At 44.7% G+C, this 16652-nt stretch overlaps 1 protein-coding gene across 5 annotated transcripts; it reads right to left on the reverse strand.

Moving 5' to 3' along the window:
* Nucleotides 1-4375: 4375 nt before the first annotated feature.
* On the reverse strand, nucleotides 4376-16080 carry LRIF1 (ligand dependent nuclear receptor interacting factor 1). Of its 5 annotated transcripts, none has more exons than XM_056361581.1 (5): nucleotides 15897-16047; nucleotides 14899-15207; nucleotides 8958-10470; nucleotides 7150-7428; nucleotides 4376-5913 (listed from the first exon to the last, which is right to left on the reverse strand). In XM_056361581.1, exons 3-5 carry the CDS (start codon nucleotides 10455-10457, stop codon nucleotides 5437-5439), a joined length of 2256 nt encoding a protein of 751 aa, XP_056217556.1. In that variant the 5' UTR covers nucleotides 10458-10470; nucleotides 14899-15207; nucleotides 15897-16047; the 3' UTR covers nucleotides 4376-5436. The 5 variants fall into 5 exon arrangements, with proteins under 5 accessions (XP_056217556.1, XP_056217560.1, XP_056217557.1 ...); XM_056361585.1 differs by having other exon boundaries at nucleotides 15830-15955; XM_056361582.1 differs by lacking the exon at nucleotides 15897-16047 and adding an exon at nucleotides 15747-15890.
* Between the last annotated feature and the right edge of the window lie 572 nt (nucleotides 16081-16652).

The raw sequence follows: 16652 nt of genomic DNA on the forward strand, positions 1-16652 counted from the left end.
TCCCTGGGGGGCAGCCCCACTCCTGCTGCTCCCCAACAGGGTGAGATGTTTCAGTCAATCCCCGTTGACTCAACCAGGGGCAGAGAAGGAGCAAGTTCATCAGCATCTCCATGTCAAAGAGTGGCTGCATTCACACCTCTTGTCCATGCCAGGTCCTGTGAACTTGCTCCTCCTCTGCCCCTGAGCAGTAAACTTACAGGCTTGGGCTAAAGAAACAGCCACCTAAATGACACCGGTGTCTTCCTGTGAGACCGTAATGGAAGACAGGGCTGGCTTTGTCACCTGCAAGGTGGCTCTATGGTACCACTCCTGAACGGAGCCCCACACCCTGCTGCAAGGGCACCAGGGGTGGCGGCACCTGCAGCTGCTGAACCCTGGAGGTGAAGCATGCCAAGGAGGCTCAGCCTTCTTGCTAAGACTGACAGGAAAGCTAACATAAGACAGCTACTAAAAATGAGAAAAGCCTGTTGGAATGCCACCAGCCACTCAAATTCTTGGTGAGTCCTCACCCTGCCCTACCACCCGGACCTCAGGTTTGTCAGATTGCGCTAACACTTGCCATGTGTGTCACCTGGAATGTTTCCAGGGATGGGGCATCCACAGCCTCTCTGGGAAACCTGTTCCAAGGGTTTCATGACCCTCCATTGTAAAAAACTTCCTTAAATCTAGCCTGAATCTACACTCTTTTAGTTTAAAACCATGAGCCCTTGTCCTATCCCTACAGGTCCTACTAAAAAGTCTGTGCCCGTCTTTCATATAACCCCCTTTAAGTACTGGGAGGCCACTATAAGGTCCCCCTGGAGCCTTCTCTTCTCCAGGCTGAACAACCCCAACCCTCTCAGCCTGTCTTCATAGAGGTGTTCCATCTCTCTGATCATTTTTGTGGTCATTTTTGTGATCATTATGTCTCTGTACTCTTTCAGGTATCCCCTGCTGCCCTCCATTCCGATTTCCTTCCCCGTGCTGGTCTCTGAGGGAAAGGCAGTGATGGGTTGGATGGATCTTCAGACCACTTCAGCACTGTGGACTTAAAATTTTCTGTCTTGCTTTTGAAAGCAGCCTCATCTCTCTTCCCATCTGCCAGAAGCTGTCTTCAGACCGCACTGTAACTGCTCCGCACCTCCCCGATCCACCACAGGACAGGCAAGGCTCTGCCAGATCCAGCCCTGGTATGTGCTCGCGCTGCCAACCGTGCCATCGGACATTGGTCACAACGTGTCCACTCCAATCACACAACTGCAGGAACTCTGAAGTCAGCTCCACTGTCCAAGACAGTTTGAAAGCTGAGCCTGCACATCCCTGATGAGGCGCACCCGCAGCGTCACTGGTTCTCTAGGACTCCTGCAACCCCACCCCCTGCAGCCAAGTGCTGGCTTGCAAGGAAAAAACTGGACCTGGCGGAGTCCAGGGTGCCCAGCTTCCTGGTGGCTTCTCACACTAAATAAGGTTGAGTCACCATCCCTGGAGGTATCTGAAAGACATGTAGATGTGGCAGTTAGGGACATGGTTTAGTGGTGGGCTTGGCAGCGTTAGGTTTATGGTTAGGCTCGATGATCTTAAGGGTCTTTTCCAGCCTACATGCTTCTCTGATTCTGTAAATGGCTGGGACAGACCTCTGTGAAGATTTGAGTCCTCATACAGAAATGCTGGTGCTGTGTTGGGTTGTCCTCTAGCTGAACAGTAACAGCTTCCCCATGGATAGTTCTGGCCAGATACTCCAGGTCACAAGGTGAGGCTGATGTTGGCAACGATCATCTTTGCTTGCCAAACCATTTTGTCCAGCATTTGCTGCCACCTTTGCTCTTTGGACCCAGAAATTCCTAAAAGGTCTTCTACTGATTCTTCCCCAGTATTTGCTTGAAAAATTTAATTTGTAGCCTAAATCTCTGGTTTTCATATCACTACGTGCTTCACACAACAAGCAAAGCATGTAACTGCAGTGCCTTCTGCCAGCCACGGCTGCACATAGGTACGGCTGCCAACAGCCGGCACCCCGGCATCCAGCCAGCGCTCCCAGGACTCTGCTTCTTCGTCACAAACTCATAACGGATCACAGCAGCTGAAGGATGAACATTTGCAGAAATAATGCAGAAAAACAGAATCCGTGCTACAGATGACGTGTCTGGATGAGCTGTTCCAACAACGCACAAGGTTCTTGGCTGTTAGAAGTCCCTTTGCTCCTGCCATTGGCACAATGGTCCCACACCAGCACACCAAGGGGCTTCCCTTGGCTCTCAATGATCCTCCCAACTGCACACTGATGTTGTTCCAAGAATGACTCCTCTTTCTCTTCCATCTTTCTCTTTTATCTTCTTAGCTCGACTTTGTCTTTCTGAGTTGCGCCAAGTGTCTTCCACTAGACCTCAAGGAAATAGCCCATTCACTTTTTTCCACCAAATCCTACCGATCATATTTCTGCAAAACCTTGCCATGAGGACTCTCCTCCAAATTTTCAGTATCTTGTCACTGTCTCTAGAGAAGACAGGCTAACGGACTACTTTGCTAGTGTAAAAAAGGTTCTGGAAGAAAGAAGATGGTGTGTCACAGAATGCCCAGTCTGGGATCCTCCCAGCAAAAGGAGAGGATCAGTGAACTCGGCTTCATTAGTTTCTTTGAAGATCACTGGAAAATAGAAGTCTTCTGGAAAACAGATGAAAGTCTTCTGTCAGAAGACAGTCACGATAGGTGAGTGATGTCTGCTGGAGAAGTATCGCAACAGGTGACTGCAGCACAAGACACAAGGCTGCCACTGTCCCCTTTCTACTGCTGCCCCATCACCGTGTCTGGCTGGGGTGGAGTGAATTTTCTTCATAGCAGCCCACGTGCTGCTGTGTTTTAGACTTGACGGAAGACAGGCAGACAGCCTTGGTGGACACACCAGTGCCTCGGCTGTTGTGGAATGGTGCTTGCACGGCACCAAGGATTTCTCTTTTTCCTCACTCTGCACCCCTCCCAGCAAGGAGGCTGGGGATGGACAAGCTGCGAATGGATGCAGCCAGGGCAGGGATATTCCGTGCCATATGATGTCACACTCAGCAAATAAAAGCTTAACGAAAGGAAGAGGATGCAGAGACATTTATTGTTCCATTATCTGTCTTCTCCTGGTAAACATGGATGCTGAGACCCAGGAGATGGCTGAACACCTGGTGCTGACAGCACACAGTGATTAAATTCCTTATTTTGCTTTGCCTCATACACCTCTTGATTAACCTGTTAAACTGTCTTTATCTCAATCCACAAGACTTGCCCATCTTCTATCTTCTCCCCATCCTGCAGGAGACGGGAGCGAGCGAGCAGCTGGGTAGGTGCTTGGGAGTTGGCCAGGATCAACCCATCACACCCAAAGTGGGGAATATTCCAATTTTTCACACAAAACTATTACCTCCTCCCTACCAACCTTACTCAACGGGCAAGGCAAATATTACCAAATATGGCCAAACTTAGACTTTTTCACTTTCTGGGACAAGCACAGACGAGACTACCAACAGACATCTTCCTCACTGGTTTTAACGGCTGCTCAAAAAAATCATCACCTCCCATAAATCAGCCTCTTTGCTTTGCACATCTACTAATACAGAACACACAACAGCTGTGCACACCCGCTCTGTCAGCGGCTCAGCCTGTCAGGCTGCAGGTCACTGGTCCAACCACCACAGTCCTCTCCTTGTGCTCAGCCGTCTCGCACATGCCCCTTGCTCCATGATCCTTGGGCTGCATGGTAACGTGGGTCATCAGGCCCAATTCAGCCACATCGCTCTCCCTGCTGTGCATCAGCCCTTCATTAGGTGTCTGTCACCCTATGCTAACCCACGGGATTTCAGTCCAAAACACTCACTCCACACAGTGAACCCACAGATGCCCGTAATATCACCTGTACTTGCTTGCTCGACCACAGGCACTTGCCTCTTCTTCAGTAATCTCAATCATTTAAGAGTTTAGTTCCATTATATACCTTCCTTCTTCACCCACCTTTGCGTGTTTGGTGTATCATCTTCTCCCACACCTGGTCTATCTCAAGCTCTTCATAGCACAGACCATCTTTTTCTTCTCTCGTAAAAGGCTGTCCAGGCTCTCTAATCCACCTGAGTTTTTCACACTGTCAGGACACATATTAACAAGGAACACGGGGCTGATACAGTCTATGGGGCTCTCCGAAGACACCTCCAAAGAAACATCCTTCCGCACAACCCCATAGATACACTAGGCATCCATGTAATAATAGAGATAAACCTTGCAGATGTAAATTTCATTAAAATACAGAAAATAAGAATAGTAGCAAACAGTCTCCTGTCAACAGAAATCACCCATGGAGTTCTACAGGGATGGGTGATGTTGAATGTAACCATAAACAGACAAGAACAAACACAATGACAAATTCTGTTGGCAAAAGTTATTGATGGCTGTAACAATAAAGACTGAAGAGCTGCTGAAGGGTCTTTCCAGGATTCAGTGACATGGACAACAGAGGATCGTGAAAGACATTGTACAAACACAGGACAGAATATGCTGGGGAAATACAGTACAAAGATCTATAGAAATCATAATGGCAAAGACATTTTGAGCAAATATTCTCTCCCACAATGCAAAACTAAGGTAGCACCAAATGAAGGCAGCAAGAGACATGTTCAAATGGCAACTGAACAAATAAATGGAAAAGATGCTCATCAAAAGTTATTAAAGATACCTCTCCTGAATAAAGAAAGATGCCTTTTTTGCATCAATAAGTTATTATTCAACATAATTCTGTTTAAAAAATATACACACATCCCACACACACAAATAATCCCAACAACCAAACTTCAGCAGTGCACAGCTGGCAAAGGCCTTACAAAGGCTTGTAACAGTAAACAACATGTATCTAAATAACTGTCAGCAGGGGTTTCTACTGCTTCCATCTTCACATCTGTAAGAAGTTTTGTATAAATATCTGCATCTTACTGCCTAAAGTCTAATTCCCAGGTCACTTAAACAGCATGTATTAAACACTAATCATTGGCCTTTAATAACAATTGATAGTTCTCAGGAGCTCATAAAAGTTGCCACACACATTAGGAAAACTAACAAAAAAAAAAATCTACAGTTGAGGTTTGCATTGTACATTCAGTTTCTAAGAGACAGGCCATGGAATTCCAAAGTGGGAAAGTTTATTTGCTAGGGCTAATACAGAAACTCCTCAATTCAAAATATAGAGAATACATTAACAAAAATTCCTATCTTCTGCATTCTTTCATACATGTAATGTCCCAGAAGCAGAATGTGATGGTCCAAGTCTTTCATTTCTAGTACGTAACAAGATACTTGTACGTTTCTAAATACATACACACTATAAATTTCATTAAGATCTTCCATCCACCAGAAAAAATCAGGTTTGTTTAAACAAGGAATTTCTTCCTGAAGTCACTGAAATGAAGATGAGTATGGTCCAGATCACCAGCTTCAGTATTTCAACTCTGCTGCATTTTTTTTACGTACTTCTTCAAGTGCTGCTTCTCGTTCTCTTAGAAGCTGTTTAAGTCGTTTTATTTTTTCATCCCGTATTGTTTCATCCAAATCTGGTGGAGTCAAAGGGAAAGCATCATTTCTAAAAGAACCTTCAGGAACTGAAGCATAAACCTCACCAGACACTAAAACTGGAATATTTAAGTCTGCAAGATCACTATATTGACCGTATGGGTCTGGCTCAGAGTCCTTCCCTGGGGATGATGTGACAAAGTCTGTGGAAACACTGTGCTGTGATGAGACTGGTGGAGGTGAAACACTTTTGTTGAGTACACCAGCACCTGAGCTGATATTTTCTGAACTTGGACTTGCGGTTGATTTGACTGAAGTCTTCCTTCTCTTTCTGCTGTCTGACAGTGGTGAAGGTTTTATTTTTCGTTTCTTAGTCAACTCCTCTTCCAGATCCACAATCACCTGTACAGTCAAGAAACATACAAAATACACTTCTGTTAAACCGATCATCATTCTACATTATAACATCACAGTTCACTAAGCACCAATTACAAGTTATAGTAATTCTAAGAGGCTTGCAACAAATATGGAAGACGCTTCTTTTAGCAAATTGAGCAAACATACTTCTGTGTTCTGTATTTTTCTAGCAAAGATTCCCAGTTAAAAATTCCAGAACACTGAATTCCTTCCTTAGTCAACAGCACACTTCTGCCTTTCCTGTGCATACCTATGATCTCCCGCTGCTGCTTCAGTTCTTTAACTGTAGCGTAAGACAAAAAATTCTATCTAACTTGACGGGAAAATTAAAAATGTAGAAGAATTTTTCATGCTTACATTTCCAAAAAGCTTAAACATTAGCAGTAAACGAGACTGCAACCCTCACAGCTGTTTTGTTATCTAAATGTTAATGTAGCTCATTAAAAGCAGCCCGTAGATCTGCTCAAACCAGGGCTCTTAACACAGAACTATTAAAACCTGAGAAAACCTTTGACTGGGTAGATTCATACAAATGGAAATTTAGAACACTATGGCTGAACAGAACTACTCTGGATGGATACAATCATTTTAATATAAAGACTTTTGTAACCCTAAAAATTAGACAGGTACACAGCTAAATTTCTTTTAATAAAATCACACATGACTAAGTGGATACCGTTCTTCGGAAGTCAGCCACACTCAGTCATGTGAGCGACTGAAGTGCCTTGACATAATGGCACTTGACTGATTTTTCAAACTCAAGGCTAAAGCCACACAAGAGATTATTCTTCTGTTATTCTGCTTATATCCACTGCACTACTGGATAAACCTAACTGTTTGCAGAAGGCTAAATATAAATCAGGATGCAGAGGTATGGTTTCTGTTCCAATAAAGACTTCCTCTTTGACTATTCAAACCACCACTACAGAGGGTCTTCTTCAAAGCATTTGTTCCTCCAATTTCCCTCAGTGGAACCCAGAAAAAAAGAATAAAAATTCCTACGTGGTACTCAAGCTGTACTGAAATCACACAAGTCTGTTGCAGTACACGAAGAAGTGCTAGGAGCAATTCTCACAGGAACCACTACAATTACTGAATTGCCCTGATGAATCCTGAGGTAGGAGGGTCCAAATAAACACGCAGCTCTGTACTAACCATATATATGCTGCTTTCTGAATACGTTGCATTATACATGTTAGCACCGAAAAATTTCCAAGATACCTTTTCCTCTTTAACACATTCCCGATGTTGACTTATTACTTCCACATCTAATGATGATGAACTGCAAGAATCATTTTCCCTTTTCAAGCTGTTACTGGAACAAACTCTTTCTTCTGGTGTCTCACAGGAGGTCCTTAATGGTATTCTCCTAAGGTATACTCTCTCCTCCTTAGACAGACCAAATTTTTTCCTTAATTCCAAGTACTGTTTCCAATGTGGCTTCTCTTGGTATTTGATTTGAATAACCTTTCTCAGTGAATCCATCTTTTCACACTGGACCTGAAATACAGAAACAGTGAAAGCACCATCAATCAAACACTCTCTCTCCCCATGTCTATAAACTAAAAACTAGTTACTAGAAAGGCTGGTGAAACTTTGTTTTTGTCTGCCATTCTCCAAGAGTTACATTTAACACAGGTAAGCCAATTTTGAGAAATTATATACATAGTATCATAGGTCTAACACTCTCGTTAGTTAGTTAAAACCCTGAGTACCTTGTGGAACATCCAGAAAATGCACAGTCCAACTAGTAAACCACAGAAGTAAACGAAGCAAGAAAGGAATCACCTATTCTAAAACTTCAAAAAACGAAAGGAAGGTGATGGAAGATCAGATGGCATCTTTGCAGTGCCACTTTCAGGCTGCTGAATGCATTTCATATATGCACTGTCACTGACAATACCAACCCAGCGCTACCAAGCACCTCTTGTACCTAACCTCACCATGACTTGAGCTGTTCCTGCCTTTCAAGTTCCATCTCACACCAGCCTGTCGGGCAATCCATGGGCTTGCAAATTTACAAAGTGAAAGCAGCAACCTTTTGATATGCTATTTTTCACAGAGTTTAAAGCAAATGAGAATGCTAACACTCGGCATCACACAGCACTAAGGAAAAAAAAGCCCATTTTAACCATTTTACATGTGAGAAGCTATCAAAAAAAGAGAACCTACAGTCTACTGCAATGATTAAATATCTAAAATTTGCACAAATATGTTTAGCTGACATCCATCTTCTGCCTGGTCAACACAAGCAAGCATACTTTTCTATCTGGAAGCAAATTCATTCTGGCCTGTTGAGCAACTGAAAACTTGATCTACAATCCTTCATGGGTACAGTTTGTGGGATTTAAGGCCAAGGACTTTCTACATATTTTTGATGTTATGATCTCAAGAATACATAGGTCCAGCTTGAAGGGGGAGAGCCATGAAAGATCTCAAGAGTTTCTTCTGCCTGCCTGACATGAAACCATGAGTCAAAGGAGGTGGATCCCTCCCCTTCATGGCATGAAAGGAAGGAAGCGCAGCTCCTGCCTTTGGCTGTCTGAGCTAACGGAGCCTAGAGCTCACTCAGTGTAAGACCAGAGTTCACCTCTGGATGACAAACACTGCTCTTCCACCTGGTTTTCCTCTTGCCAACTTCTCTACTTACATCACACCTACAACACAGTCAGCGGCTGTGCTGTGAGAATCTGGCATCAACCTCAGAAAGCAAGCAGCTCCCAGAGCTCAAACAATGAATAACCTTCCTACAGTTTCAGTTATTACCAACAATTTACCTTGTGAGGAGATAAAAAGTCATATTTTCCCTGCCCCTTTCTTTTCTTTATGCATTTTCTCACTTGCATGATGCAATCTTACCGTAAAAGATCATTTACTGACTAGAATCACACTTTAGATGAGCAATTCTAATGACAGGATACCTGGTTACAAAAATCTGTGAATTTATTAATAGCCATTTTATTCAAATAGAACCAGGACCACGTAACAACTTAGCAAAGACTAAGATGGGCACGTTTGGAGACAGTTACCTTTTGCCAGTCTTCACTGAAAGCACACTCTTGCTTAGACTGAGGTAAAACAGCACTTGCTGCTTTGGGGGAGTGACTCTTTTCTTTGCCATTTTGGCATACATTTTCTTGTGTCCCTACTGCTGTAATAGGGGTCACTCCACTTGAAATGCTCTTGGTGAAGGGCAAACTCTTTCTCTGGTTAACAGTGGAATTCTGCTCATTAGTACTTGGTGCCACCAGAGCTGCAGGTGCAGAATTTAAATCATTTCTTAAGCCAGATGGTGAAGAATTTTTTGAGTTTGCACATGTTTTTGGATCTTTCTGAGGCAGCACCATTCCTTTGCTTTTTGACAAAACCAGCTTCACTACTTTATTGGTTATTTTATTAACTGCAGTAGAATCAATTAGCTTGGATGTCTCCTTAAGTGAATCATCAGAAGAGGAACATGCTTGTTTGTCAGCTTGGGCTGACAGATCATCAGAGCCTCTTTTGGTCAACAAATACACCTTCCCATTGTACATGACCAGAGCATTATCTTTAAAAGGTGTGATTTTGGTTTGGCTTCCACCAGGACCACTAGAAGAGAGTGGTAAAATATTTGCAGAGTTAGCTTCTACATTCTTCATGTCTGACAAAGTTTTCAAGATCTTAGAAGCCATATTATTCGATGACTTTACAGGAATAAGGCAAGGCGTTGATGACTGTGGAGTTTCTTGCACAATCCATTTCATTGGAGTTTGCTGGCACTGCTGACCATCAGATGTTACTGTCTCAGGAGAACAGCTATTTCCCGTTTGTGTAGCAGTCATTATTAATGTTTTTGAAACTTCTGTGGCAGGTTTTGAGCAAATGGCTTGCAAACACTTGGGAAACACTGTTTTCACTGTGTTCACTGGTGACACGTAAATAACAGTCGGCATTTTTTTACTGTCAGCTCCTCCAGACACATTCGTTGCTGCAGCTGCAAGTATTTTTTGCTGTATTGCAGGTGGCAAAAAAGAAGCTGGGACATATTTCACTTCTGCATCAGCTGGTATCTGGAGGTGGTGGCCAGAGGGCAGTATTGGAGATTTCATAGAAACTGGAAGAGTTTTTGTGTTTACCAACATGTATGCAGTGTTACTCTGGTTAGATGAACTTGTTACAGCAATGTTCTGCAAAGACAGTCTATCAGCTGAAACACAGCTGCTCTGGATGTTAGCAGCTGATTTTGGAACTGAGCTTTCTTTTTCAGAACCTGCCCTAACGCTTTTGGTTTTGTCTGATTTTCTTGTAAGAAAAATGTTTCCAGAATTAGGAGACTGAAAAACAGGTATCTTAACAGATGAAGGTGCAGTAGTATTGGCAAGCTGTGTCTTAAAAGTAAGATGGACCGGACTACAAATACTCGCTTTAGAATTATTTGGCATGGCTGAAGACTGAACTACTGGCACAAAGCTCCCAGAAGATTTAGAAATTGGAAGTAATTTCAGAAGGTTTTTTCCATCGGGTCCCGTCGTCTGAACTACTCGGTACATACAGCCTGCAATGCTTAACAAAACAAAGAAAAGAGAAATGAAAAAGAAAAACGAAAGATAGCATAAGTGAACACACCATAGATATTTTAATTAATGTGCATCAGTGAATCGTATACCCAGCACTGCTATACCTTAGAGGCAGGTTACCTACTGAAAAATGCCAATCTGACCTTCAGGGAACCTCGCTGGCATCTACTAAGTACACATTTTGGGTTAGCATTTCAGAATACCACAGACTAGCTGAAAATAACATCCAACTTTTACATCACAGGGTAGCAAGAAATGGCATCCTTTTCAGATAAAAATAAGCTAAAAGACCCAAGAGAACACCTTTACATTATTCTCCTCTTCTGCTTACAGAGTCTTTTTGAAAAAGGAAAACATTATCTCCAGATTTCATAGAGAAGCCATATTTTTTGCTTTCCCATCTCCCTGTTACTATTAATGTCCCTACTTAGTGCTATGAAATGCGAATTCCAGGAAGGCTTCAAGAAAATACAGGCAGAGTAGTTGCACGGCAAGATGGAAGCAGAAATTACTCAGACACATATATACAAAAAAGAAATTAAGATGCAGAATACATTTACTTTGTGGAATAGGATGTAGGGTGACCAGCTCATATACCTACATCTCACCTGCTCACTCATTCTTTAGGCAGATATAGACTACAAAGATGTATAGTCTTAATCTTCAAAGAGATTAAAAAAAAAAAATGCTATCAAGGTATATACATTTATGAGAACAGAAGTCTAAGTCCAGGAAGGAAAAGCCTTCAAAAATGAGGAGGAACACATGGAAACAGCACCAGTGAAATGTGAAGAGTAAATACAGATTTTTGCAGGCGAAGGTAGGACCTCAAAACAGCAGAGAACTAGGACCTTGTCAACCCAAAAGCTGTGACTGCTTCAAATGCCAAGATTTTTCAAGTCCCTTGCAAGACAGAGAATCTTTCCCTCTTCAGGTGAGTTTGCCCAAATGTAGGCACCTTGCCCAAAGAACTCCTGGACTCTCAGAACAACCTAATGCCCAAAGCACTGCAGAAGCAACAGGGCACATTGAGACAGACATGATCAAAAGAGTTTCCCTCACTAGTAAAGAAGAGACCAAATGAACTGGAAGCAGGTTTCACAGTCTTGACATCAGATCCGCAATGATTAAAGAAGCTACCAACTCCACTTTCAGTCACCAAGAGCATTCTAGCTCTGTCCCATTCATTTCCTACATCAATTAAATGCATCGAGAACACAGACATGAGATTATTTCCCAGTCCAGATGACATCAGTACTGTGTTCTGTTCACTGTCAAGTAGTTTTGAAACACTGGCATTTTTTCTGGCAGTGAAGCGTTACAGTTTGGGCTTCCAGCTCAGCTCAGAATAAAGTGATTAGGAGATATGCATCCCACCGTTGTATCTGCTCAAGCAGTCAGTCAAGACATTGCCTTTTCCCATCAAGTGAGAAGTCACAAGGATGCTCTTCACTCCCAGAGTTGCACAGTTCCTGCTACCATCTTGATGGTCAACAAAAATAACCATGATATTGTCTGTCTAAAACATAAATGCTTTAGACATGCAGAGCTTTCCTCACTGTAACCTTAGAATTAACTCCCACGTCCAATATTTTCGCACAATGCCTCATTTCTATGCAAGCTGCGTGAAAATGCAGGTGTTTACGTGATTTATCAGTTGTGGCAGCAGTAGGCAGGAAATTCCACAATACTTTTGTTTTTAAAATAACGTACCAAAAATGAAAACACAGGCAACATACCACATGGTTCCTAGTGGAAGCTGCCATCAGAGGTGTTAGTAGTAAAATGAAGTTGGATATTTTGGAATCAGAAATGATAGCTGAGAAGGACTAACACTGAAGGGTAAAGATCTTAAATAAATACTTTTGCTTAAACAAAGAGCAACTAGAAATATTGATATGTTTAGACTTAATTAAAGAAGAAAAAGACTCACTTTTGGAGCCACTTTAAACCGCCTAGCACTACCGACAATGCAGAATTAGGAGGACCAACACTGAACTCCTGGACAGCTTTTCACGTCTGTATCTATCATATGCTCTGAATCTCTCAATGCTTCTTTAATAACACCATGATCTACAAACTCGGTTTTTCTTCTGTATTTACAGATTAATATTCTGAAGGCAAAATCAGAAGGAAATTTTCAGCAAGCTCCACACTACAGCTTCTTCAGAGCCAACAGGCACTTACATCCACTCAAACTAATTGGCACTGCAAATAAGCATCAAAGGGCAGAAGAAACCTCCAAAGAGGCACGCTCCTCCACCTGCCAAAGCAAGGGCAAACCTCTAACTGTTGGGCAAGAGGAGGGGGAGCAGATCAGAGAGAGAGGAAGCAAGAAAAGCAGAGAAAGAGAGGTGAGACAGAGGATGCATTTCCACTAATATCTTCTTCAGCTGCAATGCCAGTTTCCTGTCCTCACCTCGCTCTTCTCATTTCTACCTTGAGTCACTGTTCACCTCCCTTTCAATGGACTCAAAAAAATGCTGGTTTTGACCTTGTGCTACAAATAGGATCTTTTAAGTAGGCTGGGGAATAAACCTTCTTTAAAAAATCCAGTTTGCCTGAACTCCCGATGATTCTGCTTTTCATGATCACAGAAGACAACCGTAGCTTGTCACACTCTATGCAAGAACAGCAAGAACCCCCAAAATAACATTCTTCTGGAAAATAGCATTCTTTTACTTGAAACTAATAGCTGGTACTCACAAGATTGTGGAATTACAAAAATCTAAATGATAGACACAAAAGAAGGAAAGGAAACGTTCAGATGAGATACTGAGAAGTTGTATTCACACGTATTTACTCAAACATCTAAGGAGGAGGAAGGGAAGATGTCATTGCCAAAGTTTTTAGACACTTTTGCTATTTCAGATAAGTTGAAAAAGCTTCACCCTACATAACTCACATCACTAAAAACTCTTCCAGGTGACACAAAGAAATAACCAGGGCTGACGTTTCATATTACCAAAATAAAATAAAGGATTTTTGGTTTTCACATAGGCTCCCGAGTGATGAAGAGGGGGTCTAGAAAGTAATTAATTCACTCTGCAGGCCACTGTTTCTTTGAAGCATATGTTTTAAGGATTCCTTAAGCAGAGTGAAAATATCTTTCCATCAGCATCGCTCTTTAAGAGTGTCAGATTAATTTAATTTAAGAACAGGTTAATTTCTTTTCCTAAAAAAAGTAATAACAGGAATTCCATAACTCATGCCAAGTTGTACATGGGGACTTTTCCCACAATTATCAAAGTAGTTTTCTTTCTTCTCTTCATACTCCTTCACTTCCCTACTCCACAAATACAAACCTCCTTAAATCTCATATATGAACAACAGAAGTATCTCCAAGCATTAGGACACTTTAGCAAGGCAAATCCATAAACAGAACTTGAGGGAATTAAGTTCATAGAAGAAAAAAAATAAAGGAAAAAAGAAGTGGTGGGCTGGTAGAAACCTTATCTAACATCACCATAGAAACAATCAAATTCAGGTAGTCGGCTTTCTTTAAAAAAAAAAAAAAATACATAGTTCTGTCACATTCACAGAGGGAACTATCAACTAGATAACACTTTTCTTGACCAAAAAGGGTCATTATTTCTTTAGGTAAATAGTCTGTATGGCCATACTGAAAGCTTCCTAGTCAACAACGGAAACAGCGTTAAGAAAGCTGTGCAAGCAGAAATAACAGGAAGAAACAGGAAGACTTATTTATACTAAGCGAGAAAAGTACAAGAACAGCCTACATTTCACTCAGTTGAAACAGAATTCCTGTCTTCTTCACTTACATGACTTCATCATTTAAAATTCTCATTCCATACCGTTCATTACTTTTACTAAGCAGCAGGCTCAAATAATGAAATATCGAGTATTTAAAAATTAATCTTCTGTCCATAATTTTTGCATTAACAGAAATATCTTCGGAATATTTTCAGTAAATAAAACCATTTGCCAAATCCATTGCAACCACAAGGGCATCCCAACCCATCACTGCAACAGAAATCACGATTGCACCATCTAAAAAGTAAATTGGTGGAGAAGAAAAAAGGCAGAAAGACTTGCTCAACCTGCAATTATACTTCAAAATTGTCAGAAGAAACATTTCCCTTTCAGCGCAAGCAAGCTACTTTTTAGTCTGCTTTTACTCCCAGCTACTACTTTAGAGACAACTTTCATCTTCTATAAATAAGAATAAATCAAACGGGGACTACAAGGAACTACAAAGTTCAGAGAACCAACTTAATTTATTTTAATGAGTTAATAAGTTAACTTTAATAAGTTAACTTTTACTATAAACTGGAAGCACACAACTAGGAATAGAGCAAAAATTAGTTGACTGTAATCCATATTTCTTTATATAGCCGTATCCCATCCACGTATTAGCTGAGTATGGTAACAAGGTATTTTTTGTTATTATTACCTGAAGGAAATCTGGAAATCTACGTTGAGTTTGCAAATGAAGCTGCAGAATTATGTCCAGAATTCAGGTCCAAGCCATTCGTAATGGCTTCAGGTTTTACTGTAATCCAGAAGCTTTCAACAACGGCAGAAGAAACATTTTCTGCCCGACAATAATTTTGTATGGGAACAGCTTCACCCGTTGTGGAACATTCCTCGGAGTATGGACAGTTATTCTAGGACGCGCTAACTGCCAGGAAACGGTCCCTGTTCTTTGTCACAAACCACAGCTCTACCAACCAGCGACCAGGGCCTCCTCCAGCTGTAAAACCTTCGGCAGAATCGCGGAGAACGTCAGCAGCGCAAAAACTCCAGCCCGCGGCCACAGCCAGCCCGCGCAGCCAACCCCCAGCTCTGCACCTGCAGCCGCGGCAACCCCAGAGCTCTGCAGACCGAACCACAGCTCCGGCGGCCGGCCCGGCCAAGCCCTTCTGCCGCCAGCGGGAACGCGCACACGGAGCAGCAGGTAGCCGTGGCACCTCCCTTGGCACGGCTGGAGCTGGTGTCCTCGGGCCGGTGCCAGGCTTCGGCCGTGGTTTACGCCACGGTTGAACTCGCACGTTGGCGTCAAACCAATGCGCTGCCGGAGGCGGTGAAACCCCCGCACTCACCCTCCGCATGAGCCACGGGCCCCGTGGGGCCCGGCAGCATCGAGCCGGGCCAGCGCCACGTGCCAGGCACGAGGCCGGGAGGAGGCTGGGGGCTCCACCCGCGAACGGGGAGGCCGCCCCGCCCCGCCGGGCCCCTCCCCGCTGCCACCCCGCAGCCCACCGGGCCCCGCCGGGGCGGGAGGAGGCGGTGGGGCCGTACCTGGCGGGTCTCGGCCGTGTCGGGCGCCGCCCGAGGGAAAGGCGGTACCGCGGCGGCCCGTCCGCGCGGCGCTGCCCGCCTACCTCTGCCCGCCGCCGGGAGGGGGCGAGCGGCGGGGCCGCCCCGCGCCGCCCAGGGCCCGGTACTCACAACTGCGTGGCGCTGCCCGGCCGCTCCTCTCGGCTCCGCGGGGCCCCCGGCGGGCGGCGGTACATGGCGCCGCGGCAGCGGGCCGGGCCTGGCTGCCCCCGCCGCGGGGGGCACGAGTGCGGCACCGGCTGCGGACAACGGCCGTGGCGGAAGGGGGCGGGCTGGGGCGCGGGCAGCACGTCACTTCCGCCCGCCCCGCCCCCCCGCCCCCGCCGCTCCCGCCGCTCCCGCGCGCCGCCCTGCCGCCCGCGCCAATCGGCGGCCGCTTCCTCCAGGCCACTTCCGGGAGAGAGCGGAAGTGGAGCGCGGCGCCGCCGGGCGGCTGCAAATGGCGTGGCGGCTTTCGGCGGCGCTTCCGGCTGATAACGGAAGTAGTTGGAGGCGGTGCGGGACTGCTTCCTGCCTGGCCGGTTTTGAGGCTGGAAATGGCCGGTTTGGGCGCCAGCGATGGCCCCCATCAGGGGAGGGGGCGGCCCCAGGCCCGGCCCCCGGCCCGGCCCCCCCTCGCCGTCACCCTGCGGGCGCTGGCGCCCGGCGGGGCGGAGCGGCCAGGCCAGGAGCAGCCCCAGCACTGGGGCCCCCACAAAGGCCCTGGCCACGTCCCCAGAGTCCGCAGCTGCCACAGCCATACAGCCATCCTCATGCGCATGGCCAAGGCGCCTCTCAGCCCTGGCAGCCAGCACTGGACGTCACCTCACAGGACTCATCCTCAACCTGTGGCACCTTCCCCGGAGCCCCGTGCTGCATGTATGTGCT

The sequence above is a fragment of the Falco biarmicus genome, chromosome 16 (assembly GCF_023638135.1).
Source record: "Falco biarmicus isolate bFalBia1 chromosome 16, bFalBia1.pri, whole genome shotgun sequence".
Taxonomy (NCBI): domain Eukaryota; kingdom Metazoa; phylum Chordata; class Aves; order Falconiformes; family Falconidae; genus Falco; species Falco biarmicus.